Here is a 20,685-nt window from a genome sequence, read left to right on the forward strand (position 1 = left end):
TAATTTCAGCATAAAAAATAAGTAATTTAATAAATGTAATAAAACAAAAAAAAATTACAAGAGAAAATTTAATATACATCTAGGGGGAAAGTCTTCAAGTTTTTACGTTTGCGATTTGCATACTTTCAATTCCTGCTTTATTTATCCTTATGAAAACAACGGGTTTTGTACATAACAGGAATGTCAATTCAAATGCTAAAGATGTGGTTCGGTAAAATCATGAAAAGTCGTATTTATTTTTCATTCGTAAACCTGTAACGATTATATCGCTAATCCTGCGCAGCATTTATACGAGATAATATCAGCAAGATATTGTTTTCATACGAACAGAGTTGTGATAACGCAAATTTTCAATGAAGAAAGCAATTGATTCATAAAAAAATCGTCAGCAATTTTATTTAAATACAAATAAAAATGGGATGTCGAACCAATCGTAGACAAGGAGACTCACAGTGTCTTTTTTTTTTCTTTTTCATTTGCAGACCAGCACAATCACGTGTGTTAATAAGAAACTTCATACGCAATGACGTTCAAAGCTTAAACCTTAGCACGTTTATATGTACATTGGTTATTTTAACGCTTTTATAATTTATCTTTATAAAAGTAAGACTATTTACCAAATAAAATTCGTTAGTATAAAACCGCCGTAACGACATGACACATTTACGGATCTACGATACTGACATACTCGCGATCGCGCCGAATGCTTCAGTTCTCACACGAAAGAAAAATTTTCTAACTTTTAATCGAAGAGATATATAAGATCCGTATTAAATTACATAATACGCTACGAAGGATCATGAAGAAAGAAACGGTTTTAGCTGTGCTTTCACTTAATCATACAACAACAAAATACCTTTCGCCCAGCGCCAGTGTCGTCTTTTTCTATTCCGGTAAATTGGCACCGATTAATGGAGAGATTTTATTCACAATCAAGCTCGACTACTAACCAACTCGGTATTAAACGCAAATATATATGTATATACCGAAGATTCTCTGTTTCTACGGTTAATTAGCTATTTATATAAATTACAATGTCATGACAATTTTCAATAATCGACTTGAAAAAGCGCTCGAGGAGACTTATTGCACATTCGCGATACGATTACATATATTATACATAATCTGATACAAAGCATTAAGATACAGCATGATAACGTCTGATATAACGGATACAAAAACTTTCATTGAATTCAGTGCGCGTAATTTTGAAAAATTATCCTGTGTATCAATGTGAGATAATGTGCCTAGAATGATTTCGGATTTTAAGAAAGATGGAATGAATCCCTTTTTTCCGCGATTTTAAATATCTTATATTTGTCTTTGTTATCGTTTGTCGTTATACTTCATTGTCCCGTAGTTATCACGTAAAAGACTGAAGTACTTTTTGAAACTCTAAATGCCAACAAGTATCATATCGTTACAAAATTGATATTGTTTTTGGCAAAATTATACAATCTGATCATGTTTTATAACATTTTTTCTACAAGAAGCTAACATATATGTCGAAGGATCTTACATTTTATACAAGAATTACAGAGCTGAAGCTCATCGTTCGACAATTTACCACACATATTTATACGTCTTTACATCTTCACTCGCAAAGAAGATGAGCTTTCTTTGTTGAACACAAAGAAGACAAAGATTTCGTCATAAAATATAGCAATCCAATGAGACGTGCAACGAATCAGAGTTTTATGTCGCGAGTTCAAACGTGTGTTTAAACATAGCAAAATTTATTCCGCAATTTTTATTTTCGCAGGTTTCATGTGATGGGGGGAGAGTAAAAAGGGGCAGAAATTCAATTTTGTTTATATCGATTTTTAAACATAATTTATATAAATATTAAATATTAACATGAATTCATTTAAAATACATTAGTCGTAAATATGTCAGAATTTGAGTTGGGTTTGATGCTCATCATCTATTTACAACATAATTACATAGTCTTTTAATAAATCATATTCGTTTTCAGCAATTATACAAGTAGACCGAATATTCTTCACAGTATTTCGTCTCCGTGTTCCTAAAACTAAAATAATTTTTTTTTTGTTGATAAAATACTCGTATACGCATGAAAGCCTAGACAAATAATAATTATCGCTTTTCTGAATTGCTCAGAAAATAGCATTCGTTAAAATATGCACTGGTCCGTGATTTCCGACATTGGAATATCCTGAGCCGTCTTAGGCTACAATAAAAACGCACGTTTTCTATACAAGGTACTTGTATATATAAAACACAGAAGTATTAGAGAGTACAATACTTCGCGCTGTTATAATATATACCCTCTGTATACGCTTGGTAAAAGATATCTTATTGCATAATTTCCGTGGTAAACGCTTCTCAAAAAATCGTTATCATTGGATTACTATATTCTCCGCGCGGATATTGCATTTCCTTTGCAAATGCAATGCATATTCAACTAATAATAAAAGAAATTCCGCTTAAAGTTCCAACAGCTCAGTAATATGACCGAGAAAGTTATCCAACGGTGCTGTCTTTTTTCTTTTTTTACTGTTGTACGCATCGTTTAGCATAAAAAAAAATCGATCTTCCTAATTTAGCGTGCACACATCTTTGACGCGTTTACAAGATAACGCAACAATCTCGGTAATATCGCCTACTAGATTTTCTTTTATGTTTTTTTTTTTGGTTCTACTGAACTCTCGGAGTACTGGATATACGGCCGTCTGTAAATACTGGACGTCCTCTCTCTGCACTCTGTGCCCCCTTCGCCTCTTTCGTTGCTCTTGCACGTTGCTACTCGCATTCCCGTTTCGGCTTGAGCTTTTGATATGCCTTAACTATGTGTGTGTGCTATGCTCAGTCTGTCCTTTGCGTAACAGGTGGGAATTCGGTGTCATCGTCCAGACGAAACGGGCCGCCGCCTTTCGGTGGGCTTTCCGTTGCCGCTATCATCTCTTGATACTTCTCTGACTCTACAAATCCATTCAGATTATCAAGTTTCCATCTCGATCGCATTATCTCGAGCGGATATAACGATAAAGATGTATACAGACGATCAGCATTCAATGATACATGATATATTTTATGCATTCAGATTATACGGTTCCCGACTGCGATTTGGAGCTTTTTTTTTCTCAATGCAAGATACTCGATCTTCAAGATCCTCGACTTTATGAGGCCAGAACACGAGTGCTCTGCAACGCGTTCGAATACCGCACAGGAATACGTTTCTATCTGAGTGCAAATATTAAATATCTCATTGACCATTGTCTACATCACATTGCCGTGAAATACATTCACTAATGAATTCGTTAATGAAAATGAAATTATGGTCTTCTCTATATGGAAAAAAAATCAGTAATATTAATCTCACACAGGCGTTTGATTTTTTAACACATACGTCATATTGTATGTATTATAAAATGTAAAACGTGATTTTTTTGAGAATAAGAAAACTGTTAAATTACTATATGATTATCAATTGAATAAGTTATTCTAAAAAAAAACATGTGCGTATATGGCACACTAATTGTCTTTTGTAAAAGGCACTCTTGCGTATTCGCGACGATGTGAGTGTTTTTTCTTGTTCAATACGATAGCGGAAGAGAAACTATGAAGCAATATGTACATGACTAGACAGATTTAAGTAATACGACTCTCGTTTTCTACGACTGTATTTTCTAGGTATTGACTATCTTTTTTTTTTTTTTCAAACGGATGCAAAATAATTCCCCTCGTGTGTTTCTCACAGCCTGTTTTCGATTCAATTATTCGATTTTATAATGTGAAGACCAAAAAGAGAAAAGAAGAAAATATTAGATAAAAAGATCTATTTTCTTACATTATGTATATCTCATTACATTATACAGAATTTAACGTATAAAGCAACAATATTGTTAACAGAAGTACGTCATATATGTACTTTTAAAGATTAGTACGTAAAGTTGTTCTAGAAAAATATTGCACTACTACCTGCCGTTCATATAACACCATATACAATTATAATATACCAGCTTATTTATGTTAACAGCCTTAGCAGTTATATGTTAGTAATCGCTATGTACAAATTGTTAATATATTATTATAATAATAGGGTGTCTATGAGCTAGTTTTCTAGAAGAATAGACTACTGCTTATAGGAATTCTCGGGACGTAACTCGTAACAGGATGCAACAATGCTGGACATTATTATATCTGCTGACTTAGTGAAACAACTTGCATACATGTGCTTAGTGATTTTATCCCGAGAGTAATAGACTAGTGCCTACATGCATGCCTGGTGCACACACGTGTCCATCATACGCTCACGTATACTGCATCGTCCTTAAGAATCCGTTCGATCAGTTCTACAGTTAATAAGCGTAATAGATTCGTGTGATTATCCCCGTTTTTTTTTTGTGAGATACGTATTTATAATAACACAAACGGCTCGTATTAGCGCGCCGAGGATGTACGCCGCGTGAAAAGGCACATTGTTAAGTCAGCGCTGCTCTCATTCTTCCTTTCGCTGCGTGTACATACCGAAATCAAAATGTGCGAACGCGCTGGTAATGAGACGCGCACACATACATATATCCCCCCCCTCACACACACACACACGCACGCACACAAAAAGAGAGAAAAAAGCTCTAAAGGAGAATTAGGTGTCTCGTGTACGGAGAATGAGAGCGAAAAAAAAAATTCGAGGGACAGAATAGAGGACATACCAGTACCTGACATGGAGTCTGGCGAGCGGCCACGCAACACACCCGCGTAGCTATTTATGCAGGCTTCGGTGGATATTAAAAAGAAAAAAATTACATCAAGTAAGGTCAACTATCGGACGCCTCCCCACCCCTCCCCCTTCCCCCGAGAAGACATTATCTGGCTAATTTCATTTATTATTACTAAAGGGGAGGGCTAGAAGCGAGAAAAAAAGAAAAGACATAAAGCGAATTGTGTAAAAAGTAAAAGGGCGTCTCTGGAATACGCGCGGAATACGGCGCGCGGCATACACGCATACACACCCATACAGCCGTGGTACGTAGCCAACGACATGAGCGTTTCATTAGAGCTGATACTGGGCCAACTTTAATGAATGCTTACAGCAGAACCTATCTACAAACAACATGAAGTAGCGAGTTGTGTCTACTACAACAATGAAACACAGCAACGTAGCGAGATTTACAGCTTTTGTCTAAGCAATAAAAATACGAATATTTATATTCACAGGTTCTTACAACTGATAGAATTTGTTATCAACGAGTCATTTTTTTTTTGCCATTGTTCAACTCTCACGGATAAAAGATAGAAGGCTTGAACGAGAGAAAAACTTTCTTTTCTTTTTACTGAGATTCAATCGCTAGTCAATTGTGTCGTGAATATGTTACAATAAATTCATTACGACATAAAATATGAAAATATCTGCCAGTACCAATTGTATGTGTGTGTATGTGGCATGCTTTGAATAAAGAAGGAGATACTTAATTCTATTCTGTTAGTGCTCGAGTAATTGCGAAACTTATCACAAAATCACAAAATTACTTTAAAAAAATAAAATAAAATAAAATAAAAATCTATACACACTCAAGCGTACTATACTGGATATATAAAGAAGTTTCGCATTATTAAATGTACTTTCAAATTAACTGTCGGTAATGTATCTTTATCGTCAACTCGCTTCAACTAACATACTGTAAAGTGCAAAGACCAAAATTCTTCCCTCATACCTGTATTTGTATTATTCGCGGTAGCCGTTGCTCCCGAACCAGAACCGCCACAATCTGATTCATCTCGCTCTTTGTCGTCTAATCTGTGAAAAATGAGCAAGACATCTTTTTTTTATGCACCAATCTATTAATATCTTAAGAATAACGACCAAAAATAACGATTCGAAAATTTGCAATTAAAAATAGCGACTGTCAATTTTTTCACTTTTATAAGACCCGAATGGGAGATATGCAATACATTACGAACCTGTGCTGTTTTATAAGGGTGCAGCATCCACTTTCTGTCGGATCCACGGAGTAGACGTATAAGTAACCATCGGCACTAGCTACTAACAGTTTTGGTACTTTATGCGTTCTAAAAAACGTAAACAAATAAAATGTATCTCGCGGACGCGTAATGGAATTTAAACGCGCGCAGTTGTGTACAGTTGTGGACACATCGGTTGCGACACTTTTTTTTTCATAAGTTTCTAATATATATTTAATATACATAATATATATTTTATAGATAACTAATATTTTGCAAATGCGAGCCACGATGTACTATCTTTTAGTCTAGAGACAGTATAACACCAATCGTGGTCCGCATTTGCAAAATATTAGTGCGTTTTGAAACCTATAAAAAAGAAAAAGTGTCGCAACCGATGTGTCCATGACTGTACGTAGATTTAAGAGATATTCAAGCTCGGATACTCACACAGTGATGGCACAGACATTTTTTAAACCTTGAAACGGTAGGTGGACGCTAGCGAAAGCACGTCCTTGAGTAAAAACATCAGTCACTTGCGACGGCAGGTACGTAGCCGACGCTGTCACAGCCTTCGTCAAATATCCCATCCAGCTTTGTGCTTCGTCCGCAGTTTGTTTGTTTGGCCTGCGAACGCGAGCATTAATTTCTACATTTCTACAGTGGAGTAAAAATCATTGGAAAAAAAAAAGAAAAAACAGCGGACACGCGATGCGTACGTTTCCTTTGGTTCTTCCAATTTGAATATATGCACGGTTTCCGTGTTACTAGAACAACAGAGCCACATCGAGTCCATACTGAAAGAGAGACTGTTTATCGTGACGCATCTCTTAACTCCGCGTCGAAATTCGAATAACTTTGTACCCTCGTGGACCTGTACAAATAAATAATTTTTGCACTTAGCACAGCGGTTATCGGTAAAATGTAAACCATGAGTATACAGCCACTGTTGTATCTTACGTCAAAGACTCTGATAACGGTGCCCTTTTCAGAGGCTGTCGCCACTTTGGTGCCGTTCGAGCTGAAAGCGATCGCTGCCAATGGACTATCGTGTGCAGGTATCATCGTTTTGGCTTGCTGTGTAATTGAATAGCAAAAACGCAAAGTTGTTAAAATATCAATATCTAATGCGCAAAAGATTTTATTGACTCATTCGAAAATGCGTTCAAGATACGTACAAGGTGGTTCGCGTCGAATATCTGGACCTCCCCGATCGTATTCGATCCCGGGTAAGCCACATAACAATTGTCGCTATTTGGCGAAAGTGTACAAAGGCCTGTTAGATTAGGTGGAGTGTCGCGAATTGTGTGCAACACTCTCATATCTCGTATATTATGAATGTATAACGATTCCTCCAGACATACCACCAATCTCTGAAAAATAAGCGATACTATCTTCAATATTTAATTATGAGAAACATAAAACTTATTATAAATCAAAGTATATTTATTTTACGGTAAAATGCCAACAAATATAAATTGATTGCAATTTAAAATAAGTGAAAATTATCGTAAGATATATGAATCTTTTTAGAATTAAAAAAATAAATAGTTCATACAAATATACGTATATGTCCAGTATGATCTTACATATATTTTTCAAAATTCTGTTGTTTGTGCTCATATTATTATTAATGCAAGCATTTGTGTGTTAATTCGTTAATGTAAACATTGGGATGTCGCGTGAGAACAGCGGACTCGTAATTAGCGAATCTCAAGTTCGAATCATCATCCCACATATACAGGATTTTCTACATTTGTAATGTGCGTAAAGCGGTTTCGTTATTAAGTTGAAGAAAATTGTACACGTGACTGACAACCACGTGAAATACTTATCAGTCATGTCAATTATTGCTACTTGTCAAACTTCAAAATCCTTTCCCATAAAAATCGCGATTGTAACGAAACCAAGGTTTCACATAGGATTGCAATGCTTTCACATTGAAGGTCGAGGCACGAGTCAGGTTCCGTGGCCACTTATTGAAAGAGAAGAAAAAGAATGTAAACATAAATCGCATAACTTACCGCTCTGTTGAGTTTCACAGCCAAAATTGTGTTGGAGTAACTGTAATTGCAGATCTCCGTGCCTTTTCTAAAGTGGCACACCGTAAGCGTACGTGGCGACTTGAGACTCACGATCGCCACCAAACTGCTGCTGAACAATCGTTCAACAATGCATATGTCCTCGAAGTCTGCATCATCTCGAAAAGAGGAAATATTCTAATTAATAACATCAAAGGTTTTTTTCAAGCGTTTAGTTTCATTACTGGCTAATCTTCATGGTTATCATCGATGACTGGCGCCTTTTTAGTGGTGTTTGTAAGAAATAAAACGTCATTTGAAAAAGATTGCATTTAAAAATATGTCATTAGAGGTTGCATTTAAAAAAATTTTTTTTTAAATCTTTTTTATTATAGAATTGTGAATTACATAAACAGTTAGATAATTATATGGAAAGTGCAATTTAATATACCGCCCATGAGGGATAGCCTTGTCTGATCACTAGACCACATCAAATCGTTATTTCGTCATCAATCATATTACACAATATGTTATTATATTTTTATGCAATAATAAAAAATTCTATCATGATGTACACAGACTAGATATAAAATTTACCGGACAATATTGATGCGAGACAAAAAAATAGCGAGATAAAAAAAATGTCTTTGACATAAAAGATTTTTACAACCTTTTTATCTCGCCAATGAGGCTTATCACTAACTATCGTTCTGCCAATCATTTATCGTTGTAGCAGTTATCATGAGCCTCGCTATTGATAGTGTAGGAAAACCAATTATTACCATTTTCATATATTTTCTCAAGGTGTCCGGTGGAGCTGATGGAGTAAAGTTTGTATCCCGACTTCGATCCCACCGCCAAGGACCTAAAAAAATAATCAGGAGTCTTATCAACAGTGCAGTTGCGAAGCTTTCTCTTTTTTTTTTTTAGAAATACGTGACGGTATTTAAAACACAAAGAGAGTTGAGCTCCTTCGATACCCTTTGTTTGCCTATCTCCCGATATTACTGCTATTCGCGTGCGTGCGAATATCGTTCGTGTATGGAAGAAAAAAAAAAGTAATAACGGAGTCACCGCGCGAGCGATACGGCAATCGCGCGAGGAGCAGGAGTAGCCGAGGATAAGTCCTTGGATAAAGGCGACGTGCGAGTGGAAAGGCCAGGCCGCTTGGGCGACTGGCTCACGGCGGCGACACGCGGTGCACGCGTATCCGCGCGCACGCGGGAGGTGCGCGATTTATCGTCGCCGCGTTTTCCCTTCTTTTTTTTCCCTCCGTCTTCTCGCTCGCTGGGACGCGACGCGCGCGGGAGAACGCGCGCGCGAAGGTTGGAGATCTCTCTCTCTCTCTCTTTCGTTAACACGCAATTAATCGGTGAAAGGGGGAGCAGAGCGACGAATGACGCAGGCATAACGCGACGAAAACATCGCGCGAGGAAAACATGGAGCGCGACGCGCAAACCTTGGCGTACATATTCGCTATATACACATATATATATATACATATATATGTATAAATTTTTTTGAGAGTTATAAACTTATATATGTATATACATGTTTGTATTGAGAGAGTGAGAGAAAAGAGGACACGCGTGGAGGAGAGACGCGGGGAAGAGACGATCGAAGATCGAGGCGATCGCGCGCGCGAGGTTAGGATCTCAGACAAAGGAGTTGGCAGCAGCAGCGGCAGTGGAGGTGCGGCGCGGGCGGAGGAGGGGGGGGGGATCTCGAACAAAATTGCGCGATTTGGAGGATTCAGAGGATGGACCCGGAGAGATAGAGAGGCACACTTACGTGCAGTCCTGATTGAAGTTGACGAAGTAGGGACCATTGCTCTGCGCGTCGGACGTCGTGTCGGACGTCTGGTTGGTTGCGAGGTTCATGAGTCCTGTTATGCTGTACCTTAGCCCTTGCGTTAATACATCCAGGTTTGATCTCTCGGGCGGGATCTCTCGGCATAAATCCCCCGGACGTCGGGGCACGTGCGTGGCCGTGCGCGCGCGACACAAAACACGCTCTAGTCCCCGAGAAGAAGAAAACACACACACACACTCTCTCTCTCTCTTTCTCTCTGTCTCAGGAGACCCCTGCGGCTGCGAGTTCGCGCGAGCGCTCCTCGGCGCAACGCGGAAGCGGAATACCTCTCCCCCTGTCTGTGTCACACCGTGTGTCCGTCCGTCCTGTGCTCGCGCCCGCTCCTGCGCGCGCGCTGCTGGTGGCACGTACGAGAGGAACACGCACACACGCACGCGCACCCGCACGCACACACACACGCACGCACACAACACACACCACACGCGCGACACTCGCTCGCTCGTTCGGCTGCCTCTCTGGCTCGGCTACGGATGGCTCCTCTCTCTCTCTCTTTGGCTCTGTGTCCGACGACGGCCGACTCCTACAAGTGACTGCGCTTTGCTATCGTTCCATATTGAACAGCTGACAGTCGCAGCTGCTGGCCGGAACGGCGGAACGCGAAACATCAGTCCGTGCGTTCCGCGCGTTCCGTTGCCATGGCGACGCGCCGGTCTCCTCCTCGCTTCGGCCTTCGCTGTTCGCGAGGCATGCGGAGTTCTTCTGTATTTTACATATATATATGCGTGGCGCTTTTGACGCGCCATCGAAATCCATGGCGATTCGCGAGAAAGGAGACAAAAGAGGAACGCGAAGTCTCCTCATGTCTGTACTTCCCTCCGCTTGTCGTCCCTTCTTCTTTTCTCATCCCGAAAATTCGGACTGCGATTAAATTATACCGATTTGGTTGCACACACATGTACATAATGCACACATATATATATATATATATATATATATATACATTAATATGTGTGGTGTTCGTGTTACCTCTCCGGCGTTACCAGCTGTTACGTGCAAAACAGTTGAAAGTGCATGCTTTGTGCGCGCAGAGGCGCCACTGAACGCCCATGTCGATCGTCGAGTGACAGCGAATGCGACTATCAGCTGCTATCAGCGGAGATAAGCCCAGGCCAGTTATGACAGTCGCGGTTCTTGCGGAGTAAATAAAAAAGGGGCCAAGTTCTTCAAAAATAATATATATAATATGTTCAATTGCGCCCACCCGAAGATGTTAAGCCGATTCTCGTCGATTCTTTAACGCGCTCGACAGCTTGGCCGAAAAATGATTTGCATTCGTCGGTGTAACCTTCTCGATCGCGGGTCCATCGATTTATTTTTACGCGACACTAAAATCGCGGTCCAAATTATTTATGTGAGGGACTCGGAAACATAAAAGTAAGGAAATATAAATTACACCTACTCACGTCAATTTTCTATAAAAATTAGACATATTGAATTTTGTGTAGCTATGATACAGATGTTAAAGTCAAGCGTTTAATGTGCCTATCTAAGAGCGTAATTATTATATATTTTTGTTCTATAAATATATATATACGTATATAAAATCATCTATATATTTTAATTCTGATTGTATAACAATCGTGACAATGATTGCCCTCGTGTGTTTCAGGTAAATTTAATGATCCCATGGATGCGTGATCAAATTGCAGAGGCCTGGCATAACAGGAAAAGTTCAAGGGCGGCTGACAAGCGGTCCTTGGCCCTTTCTTCTGTCAGCACAGGCAATCCTGCAAGCAACAACACCATGCTTACGCCGTTACCTACCTCACCCGAAAACTTCTCCGTCAATGTCATCAGGTTTGAATTTATTTTAGCGTTGAATTTAGTTTAACGTGATCGTCGAAAATTCAAGAAATAATCAGGCGTTTAGATAACGTTCGAGTCTTTTTATACAGCACAGAGGGCAATGTAATGGACGTTACAGTAAAGCCGAATTTTACTGTGGAAAACATTAAGAAAATAGCTGTGGTACATTTCTATGGTCAGGACACAACCAAACCCGTCTCACGCTACCGCTTAGCTCATTCGTCCAAATTTAAACAGCTCGCGGATGAGAATTGCGTAGCCGACGAGGATATCAACGAATACGGTAGAATTAATTTGTATCGAGCTATACATTTACGAATTTATAATGTAATTAGAATGAAATTTATTTCTCTTCAGCTTACAAAAAATTTGCCAAGAACTTATAATTATTTTCTTCAATTTGTGGATTTTCAATTTGCATTACATGCTGTCTGCATGTGTATGGCCTTTTTAACGGAGCGACTAATTTATTGTTACAGATGAATTATTATTAGTAGAAAAACGATCGTCAGTCGCTATAAACGAGAATCTTTCGGAAGAAGCTCTCAAGGGTCCAAGTCTAGAAGAAATAGCTCGTGCTACAAGTCACTTACTTAGTCTACAAAATCCACCTAGGCCTGTGCCGCCTGCAGAATGGCCTGCGGATGTAAATATATATATTCTGAATGTTTCAAATCTTAATGTGTGTACATTTTGCATGTTTGTTACGCTAATCTCTCTTTACTTGTAGTTCCAGAATGAAATCCGTAAGATTTTAATATCCCTTGTACAAGCGTCCGCGAGGATCTTAATGTACAGCCCCGACGCTGAGAAATTGTATGAGATCATTAAGGAGAAACTCGAAGCCAGGTGTAAGCCCGTCAGCGATCCAAAAGTCGTGAAAACTCTAATAGAAATGGGTTATCCTCAGAAGAAAGTTCTCAAAGCGTTGCGTCTTCGAAAGTAGGTGTACCTTGTGTTTTTATCATATATTTATTATACTGTACATGTTTAACACACTCACGGTAATTCACGCAATAAATACTAATACGGAAATATGCCTCCGTTTCAGATCGAATATGACTGAAGCTTTGGAATGGCTTATAGAACATCAGGATGATTCGGATGACGAAGATGATGATGGAACAGATTTTCTGGATTCCGTGGATACAACGACAGACACGAGTATCGCGAGTCCCAGTTCTTCACTAAACACTAAGAAAAAATTAAAAGACGCATGCTTAGAACTGTTTGAAACAGGTAATTCTAGCACGAGATTGAAATGTGTCGTTATCTGAAAGATACATGTAATTTGAAGGCAACAAAGTACGTGAGAAAGAAGATTGCGTATAAAAATATCTTAATTTCAGAAAAACAGGATCGAAAAGAAAAAAATCTGGTGCAGATCGTGGAATTGTTGTTGCAAAGTTGTCGACAGTATAAGAAAATGGAATTTAAACCTAATAAGAAGGCAGTGCGGTCGCTTGTAGAAATGGGCTTTGACGAGAAGAATGTTGTAGGAGCGTTGAAAGTTACTGGGAACGATCAGGCAAACGCTGTAAGTTGTAATGGTCCAAAAACATGTGTTTAAATTATATTTTCATATCGTTTCACATTTCTCTCTCTCTCTTTTCGCAGTGCGAGTGGTTGCTGGGCGAAAGAAGACGCAGTTTACAAGACTTGGACGAGGGCCTCGAATCCGATGGTCTAATCTATAAAGCAATTATGAGTAATCCTCATATTCAGCTTAGTCTTACAAAGCCCAAGATGTTGCTTGGTAAGATGATACTGCAAGAAGCTATAATAAACAAAAATCGTATGTCTTCTAAAAAATTTTCCCTATTTCTTTTAGCGTATTTGTCAATGATCGAAACACCCGCCTCAGCAAACATATGGATTAACGATCCCGAAATTTCACCTATGCTTGGCCAGATATCCAAGACATATCACACCGAAAAACATGCCATCCACATGAATCGTTATACCTAGTACTACGGCAAAACTTGTTTGAGTCTCTGTGGAACATCCATATTTTTTATATAAATTTACAAATAATTTTTGCAGAGATTTGGAATATCAATTAGTGTGATCAGTTATAATTTTTGCATTTTTGATTATGTGTAATCAAATTGTAATATAACTATAATTATGGCAAGTTAATTATAGTTCTAATTATAATCACTGCTAGTTTAAAGATATTATATTTATGAAGATCCCATTGATTATTCAATTCGCTTGCTATAATATGCTATCAAACATAATTTGCGTTTCTGCATACAGTGCTTTTGACGTTGTACAAATTGCCTGTTGACAGTTCTTAGAGAAATGTGCTTTAATATATATTTAAAGAAGAATTGTTATTTTAACGTGTAATATAAATTCTTATAGTAAAATATTCGTATTTGTATCAAATGTACTTTTCCATTCTCCAAATCGAAAAGCTAGTCAGTCATGCAAGTTGCAAAATAGATTGCAGTTTTAAATTTCTGTAACTATACCACCGTTGTTAAAATAAATGTATTTGAACGCATCTGTGGCGTTCTAAAACAAAAATAAATGAAACATTTTTTTCAATTTAATTTTTATGTCGAAAATATATAAAATATACAAAAAATACAATTTGAGAGAAATTAAAATTTTTATATATAAAATTTTATATAATATATTAATTTGGAAACACAACGTAAATTATGGTACAATTATTGCGTCGAGTCAAAATTATTGTGAGATAGATATTTATTTTTTATACAATAAATTAATTAGTTTTTAATCAATGCATCTGTAATGCCGAAATAAATGAAAAAGCAATTAAGTATTAAGTTTCAGAATCGTCACGTCATTTTGAAATTTCACTGGGAGATTAGCGAATCAGGATAAAATTTTTTTATTTGGCCTGCAGAGAGACATAGACATATAATAAGTTCTTTTCCAAGTTCTTTTCCTGCGGGTAATATCGGTGGATACGAAGTTCAATATGCACGTAGAGATGTCAGTGGATATACGTTCAATCTACTTCAATACGGATGGTAAATTTACTTCCATATTTGCTGCTCTCTCCTTGTTACCTGTAGATTTTTTAGAGTTTAGATATTTGTTAATTTATATACCTCCGAAACATCTGATAGTGACGTTGTCGACGTTACAAAAATATTTTTAACATCTGATTTCGTTGCACGTGGCCGTTTACTTCAATTTACTCGTAATTTCCGTCAGTATAATGGTTTATTATTTCACAAGCGAAGGTAATTTCTGCATTCGTCAAACGTTATCTTTATAAAGTTTTTTAATTGAAAAGGAACAACGTATTCCCCGTAAATTGTTAATAATATTTCGTTATCATTGAAAAACTGGTTTAATGTATCTTGCATCGTATCTTGATTTGCAGTTGTGCAACCACCCGTCACGTTGTTCATGGGGCTAGATAAATTCGAGAGTGAGTAGAAAACCCGCTTGTATTTATGTTATTTATAAAAATTAATTTGTAGTGTGATATTGATTTTGTGATTTATTGAATTCTGCTTGTAGATGAAGATCTTATTAAATGGGGCTGGCCAGAAGATGTGTGGTTTCACGTCGATAAATATTCATCTGCCCATGTGTACCTTCGGCTTCGACATGTGAGTTTAATTGTCAGTTAGGGATTTCTCCTGTTTGTTTTGATATTAAAAAAATGATATAAAATCACTACACTTACATCCAGCTTGACTCAACAGCTTGTTGATATAATTTAAATATGAGCCACTTATAATTTGTCTAAATTTCATTCTTTTTGACATTAACAGGGACAGACAATAGATGACATTCCGAGTACTGTACTAGAAGATGCCGCACAATTAGTAAAAGCAAACAGCATCGAGGGGAACAGAATGAATGATGTCGATGTCGTGTACACAATGTGGTCGAATTTGAAAAAGATGCCAAGTATGGAGGTTGGTCAAGTTGGCTTTTACAGGGACAAGGACGTTCGCAAGATTCATGTTGCTAAGCGAATAAACACTATCGTGAATCGCCTTGAAAAGACGAAACGTTCGGAGCAAGTGGACTTCTGTGCTGAGAGAGAACAGAGAGATAGAAACGAACGGGAAGACAAGAAGAAGCTCTTGAGAGAGCAGAAAGAGAAAGAAAAGGCTGAGGAAAAGCGACGTCAGGAAGAAGCGGAGATGAGGTAAATCATAATTTTATAACAATGAGTATAATTCTATGATATACGTAATATCAATTATATATGGAACATACATTTTATGATACAAATAAAAAAAAATTACGTTCTAGGAGTTATAATTCCCTGTTTAACGCGTCCAACATGACTTCGAACACAGAAACCAGTGGATATGACTCGGACGATTTTATGTGATACTTGTATATGCAGCGCGTGCCTCTCTCGTTCTCTACCATCTTCAGTAATACGCAAAGGAAGAAAATCCCAGAATAAAAAGTGTAAAATATCTCCTTTCAAGTACTTCTATTTATTTGATTTATAACGATATTTTGCAAATACTGTATTTGCAAAATTGTAAACATTTCTGGATGAGTCCATGTACACTACATGCCTGTCTGTATAACAGAAGACTGTTTTGTCATTGATAAATTTCTAAAGAAGTTTACAATCGTAATCTTGCTATAATGACAAACGAGTGGGGCAAGATTATTAAATTCTTACATGCTTACAATTGGAGCTCACAAGTACTTAGACACGTCACTGTAATTTCAACGTAACGAGAGAAATAAGTTATAGAAATAAGTTACAAAAGTCTTTATGTAGATATTAAAAATGCATGGTTTACAGAAGGATAATAGCAGTAATACAAATCAGCGTTACCCTATTTTACAATAAGGTAACATTGACAGCTTGTAAAGCATTAACTATCCATTCTGGATAGTCTTTATTCGGATAAACTGTCAACATATAGTCCCGTATGAACCTGGGGAATCTCTGCTCTTTTATACTGCTCCTGATGTCTTGCATGAGCTTCATTTGGAATGCAATATTGTGAACGGTTAGCAGATGACACGACACCGTCTCCACAGTGGCGATTTGATGGAGATACGCGCGCGTATAAGTCCTGCAAGTGCTACACTCGCACAACTCGTCTATCGGTCTCGAGTCCTTTTTATATTGCGCCTGCCTTAAACTGATCTGTCCCGTTTTCACCAACGCGCAGCCAAATCTCTGAAAGTTTCGAGCGTTTTGTTTTTCCATTTCCCGCGCACATTCTGACGTACGTATTCTATGAAATACTTACAGCGGTCCTCGTCGGGAATACGCAGTCGTACATATCGATACCTAACGCACTGCATACGATTAGGTCTACTGCGAATCCAACACCCATGAGGTATCGCGGTTTACTCCTTGGAAGGATATTCGTTGATAGGTGGACCATCCTCCAAAAATCATCCTTGCTCTCGCCGCCACTGAAATCATAAGAATCATCTATTATTATATTGCGTAAGATTTAAAATTCCTTACTTATTATACATAAGCTGATCTCCTGTTTTATCAAATGTATTACTAAATTAATCCGGCATCTACCTCAAACCTCCTACAGCATACCCATTCACCTCCCGCTTAATCAATTGACGAGCGCATTCAGATCGTAGCTCGGGATCGAGGCCACCTTGTACGATCGGAAATATACTTTGCTCATCCGGTCTTTCGTGCGCTGACAAGCAGCGGTCCAGCCAACGTATCGTTCTGAGAAATGGTTTGTTAAGCGTTAAATACTCGGTCTAATTACAAGCAACATTTAGGGAATATGCTATTTAGAAAATGCGTTCACAAAAATAATTGTACCTATGCATTGCTTCTTCTACTCTTGGTCCGGTTAAAGTACTTTTAACGACATCGTCGAGCTGCATGACTATGTCGGCGCCAATTGCATTTTGAATTTGAATGGAATGTTCGGGTGTCAACATACATTCAGATTCTGTATGAAACACGAATGTAAACATTATATAAGTCAATTGAATTACATATAAGTTATGTTTGAATGTATTTAAACATAAATCTGTCTATATATATATATGTACCGTTGTATGGTGATTTAAACTTAACTCCTTCTTCTGTTATTTCAGCTAGCTGTAACAATGAAACCATTTGAAAACCACCCGAGTCCGTTAACAAAGCCCTCTTCCAATTCATAAATTTATGCAAACCTCCAGCCTTACGCAAAATATCTGCGCCCTACAAACATAGAGAGGATATATTTTAACACGAAACTGAAAGTACATAATTTTAACTAATAAATCTAAAAAACTCAAGACAGAATTTTATCTAAATAAAATAATCTTTCTTGATAATGTATGATTTCGTACAGGTCTGTTTCCAAGATGATAGGTATTGCCAAGAATTATTTGGCAATCCAGTTGCTCCAGCTGTTGAGGCAACAATCCTTTTAACGTTCCCTGAAAATGGCGCAATGGCAAATTCAATGTCATAACTTATACACATAGAATTATTAAAAAAAAAATCAAGATTTTCAAGATGAATTTGTTTTAATTAAAAGTTTTTCGTGGAAGCATATCGAAGCATCAAATCATAATAAAGCATTGATAGCTTTTAAAAGAAGTTCTTTTACGAATTATGTAAGCTCTGATTATATAAATGTTCTATTAATAATTTACCACTAATTTCAAGAATTGTGAGCTTTAACAGAATTTTAATTTCAGGCGTTACCAAAATATTTAATATTGAAAATGAAGGAGTCGTCATCCTTGCAAGAAGTTTCATCTTGATTTTGAATATAAGAAGGCATATATTTGCGTCTCTTAATATTTCGCGCGAGCCGCTTCGTGTGCAGCTTAAATAAGAGCTTAATTAAGAGGGCAAGGAGTTTTTACAAACCTGCGTTCCCACCGGCATGAACACCGGTGTGTCCACGTGATGATGAACAAGTGTCATCCTGCCGGTTCTGGCTTTCGTGGTTTCGCACTCGGCGAGCACCTCGAAAATCAGTGGAGCCTTCCGATTTGCCATTTCCATCGGCGATCTGCCACCGGCGAGTCCCACGTTCACCGTCGTGGAGTACGACTTGCGAAAGAATCTGGACATACGTAGGGAGGGAAAAACGAAGACCTACGAACGCCGCGTACCCGAAACGAAGGTTATGTCACGAGGTCATTCGCTCCACGTGCCTTCGTCCTTCATTCTGCCTCACTCCGGCCGCGCATTCAGCCTGAGATGCATGCGTGTTACTGTGGGCACCCTGGTGCTGTCCTGTATATACGGTGATGTGCGTGTGTAAATAGAACAGCTGATCGCGTCGCGCGTGCGAACTGCGGAGCAGCAAGGCAGGAAAGAAGTTGTGTACCGAAGCGTAGCGTATCCGACAATTGCAATCAGCCGACGATACGACGATCTGCAGGCAGATGTTTACACTATGACGATCCCGCGCGGTGTCGACGCACGTCGAAGAAACGTCGCCGTAACGAGGCGAGATCCACCGCGCGACAGTGTTCTATGGTAACGGCTAGCCGGCGGAGGAGACATGAAGGGGCTGAGGAAGAGCACGCAACTCGGGACCGAGTTGTCCTGGGACCAGCGGATCCGACCGCGAAAGAAGTACATACTCCTGCTATTCTTCGTGATGGCCGGGGGGCTATTCCTGCTGCCTCAGCTGCTCTACTTGAGGGAGCTGAACGAGGACACCAAGGGGAAGCTGATCGTCGGCTCGGTTCAGGACACCCATCGCATAGTCGTCGGCGGCAAGCGGGTCGACAAGTGGAACCAGCCGTACCATTCGAAGCTCATACGCGACAAGAACGGCCGGACAGTGTCGTTGCGTGGCACACGGGATCAAGACATAGCCAAGTACCTCCCCAACATCAACGGGAAATTTGTGTGCTTCGCCTCGAAGAGGGAGATTGATTTTGTGAGGATCAACGATGATTATTGTGACTGTCCGATGGACGGTAGCGATGAACCAGGTACCAACGCCTGCAACATTGGTTTCTTCAATTGTGAAAAGAGTTCCAGGAAGTCAGCAGGTATTGTAATCAAATCCCTTTGCTGTATGTAATATTTTTATAGCGTAACTATTAGAAGTTGAATGAGAGAAGTAATTTAGGAAATTTGGATAAATTTGCAGCAAGAATACCGTCGTACAAAGTCAATGATGGACATTGTGACTGTTGCGACGGTTCTGATGAATGGGCTGAAGCTGCGGTATTGTACAAACTCAGTAGTAAGTATTGTTTATATAATTTATGTGTGTACACATGTAACATAATTTTAATATATTTACTTATTTAGACTTATTATTTTGTATTTGTTACAGAATTAGGAGTAACTTTTCATGGACCTAAATGTCCAAACAAATGTTAGTGCAGAGAGTGAGTTATAATTCAGGAAAGAAAGTGTCTTGTGTTTGAATTTATGCATAAGAACGGACGCATAAGAATGCATAAGAATGAACAACCAAATGTAATATTGTTAGAATATTTTTATCATTTCAGATATCACGAAAGCACATTAATTTAGTTGCAAAGCCAAGTTAGTATAATTAAAATGGTCACCAATATTGTAAAAAAATTAATAACAAGGTTCTTCAAGGTTAAGAAGTTATTTTTGAACTCAAATGAATGCTGATATCATCAGTTGAGAAATTGTTCAATTAAGAAAATATTTTTGTTTAGTTCTAGGTATGTTATAACTAAGAAAAAAAATTTGTTATTTCTTTTTTATTTAAATGAATAATTTACTAATATATTTATAAATAGTTATGAATAGAAAGAAGCATCAGATTTAAGAAAGTAAATTTGAGTAAGTAGATAGATGTTACAAGTTTTCTGTTTAAACTAGCATAACGCAATACATTCATTTATGAAGAATATTTTCAAAGAATACAGTAATAAGAACTATAACTAGTATATGCAAAGGTGGTCCTTGTTTATATATACAGAGATATTCCTCTCATATTATTTATACTAGCTAGACTTAGTTATTTTTCTACATATATTTATTATCGTATATACGTAATCTTTTATTATTATAGATATTATTAATATTTAATAATGGTTACATTAATAATTACAACAGAAGAAAAAATACGAAACGAGTTTTGCATGAAAAGAAAAAAGCGAGAAT

The 20,685-nt window shown here is 38.0% G+C and overlaps 4 protein-coding genes across 9 annotated transcripts; 2 read left to right on the forward strand and 2 right to left on the reverse strand.

Moving 5' to 3' along the window:
* Nucleotides 1-120: 120 nt before the first annotated feature.
* Nucleotides 121-10,360, reverse strand: LOC105457259 (WD repeat domain phosphoinositide-interacting protein 2). Of its 5 annotated transcripts, none has more exons than XM_011701838.1 (11): nt 9,738-10,360; nt 8,729-8,811; nt 7,950-8,116; nt 7,104-7,298; nt 6,886-7,002; nt 6,645-6,799; nt 6,376-6,552; nt 5,926-6,033; nt 5,679-5,761; nt 4,683-4,739; nt 121-2,942 (listed from the first exon to the last, which is right to left on the reverse strand). In XM_011701838.1, exons 1-11 carry the CDS (start codon nt 9,824-9,826, stop codon nt 2,827-2,829), a joined length of 1,347 nt encoding a protein of 448 aa, XP_011700140.1. In that variant the 5' UTR covers nt 9,827-10,360; the 3' UTR covers nt 121-2,826. The 5 variants fall into 5 exon arrangements, with proteins under 5 accessions (XP_011700140.1, XP_011700137.1, XP_011700136.1 ...); XM_011701835.1 differs by having other exon boundaries at nt 4,677-4,739; XM_011701834.1 differs by having other exon boundaries at nt 7,950-8,125.
* A 477-nt stretch (nt 10,361-10,837) lies between these two features.
* On the forward strand, nt 10,838-16,055 carry LOC105457262 (ubiquitin-associated domain-containing protein 1-like). 2 transcript variants are annotated; one of them, XM_011701842.1, is made up of 10 exons: nt 10,838-11,192; nt 11,428-11,615; nt 11,714-11,907; nt 12,104-12,270; nt 12,355-12,566; nt 12,676-12,863; nt 14,989-15,036; nt 15,129-15,220; nt 15,386-15,768; nt 15,876-16,055. In XM_011701842.1, the coding sequence occupies exons 2-10, from the start codon at nt 11,437-11,439 to the stop codon at nt 15,955-15,957; spliced, it is 1,545 nt and encodes a 514-aa protein (XP_011700144.1). In that variant the 5' UTR covers nt 10,838-11,192; nt 11,428-11,436; the 3' UTR covers nt 15,958-16,055. The 2 variants fall into 2 exon arrangements, with proteins under 2 accessions (XP_011700144.1, XP_011700143.1); XM_011701841.1 differs by lacking the exons at nt 14,989-15,036; nt 15,129-15,220; nt 15,386-15,768; nt 15,876-16,055 and adding exons at nt 12,974-13,161; nt 13,242-13,380; nt 13,456-14,015 and having other exon boundaries at nt 10,842-11,192.
* Nucleotides 16,054-18,664, reverse strand: LOC105457261 (probable queuine tRNA-ribosyltransferase). The gene is made up of 7 exons (XM_011701840.1): nt 18,445-18,664; nt 17,916-18,005; nt 17,631-17,784; nt 17,395-17,527; nt 17,134-17,295; nt 16,847-17,015; nt 16,054-16,773 (listed from the first exon to the last, which is right to left on the reverse strand). The coding sequence occupies exons 1-7, from the start codon at nt 18,649-18,651 to the stop codon at nt 16,429-16,431; spliced, it is 1,260 nt and encodes a 419-aa protein (XP_011700142.1). The 5' UTR covers nt 18,652-18,664; the 3' UTR covers nt 16,054-16,428.
* Nucleotides 18,665-19,067: 403 nt separating this feature from the next.
* On the forward strand, nt 19,068-20,562 carry LOC105457260. Its single transcript, XM_011701839.1, has 3 exons — nt 19,068-19,586; nt 19,688-19,783; nt 19,877-20,562. The coding sequence occupies exons 1-3, from the start codon at nt 19,088-19,090 to the stop codon at nt 19,921-19,923; spliced, it is 642 nt and encodes a 213-aa protein (XP_011700141.1). The 5' UTR covers nt 19,068-19,087; the 3' UTR covers nt 19,924-20,562.
* The last annotated feature ends 123 nt before the right edge of the window (nt 20,563-20,685 follow it).

Source organism: Wasmannia auropunctata, unplaced genomic scaffold (genome assembly GCF_000956235.1).
Source record: "Wasmannia auropunctata unplaced genomic scaffold, wasmannia.A_1.0 LD335328.1, whole genome shotgun sequence".
Lineage (NCBI taxonomy): Eukaryota > Metazoa > Arthropoda > Insecta > Hymenoptera > Formicidae > Wasmannia > Wasmannia auropunctata.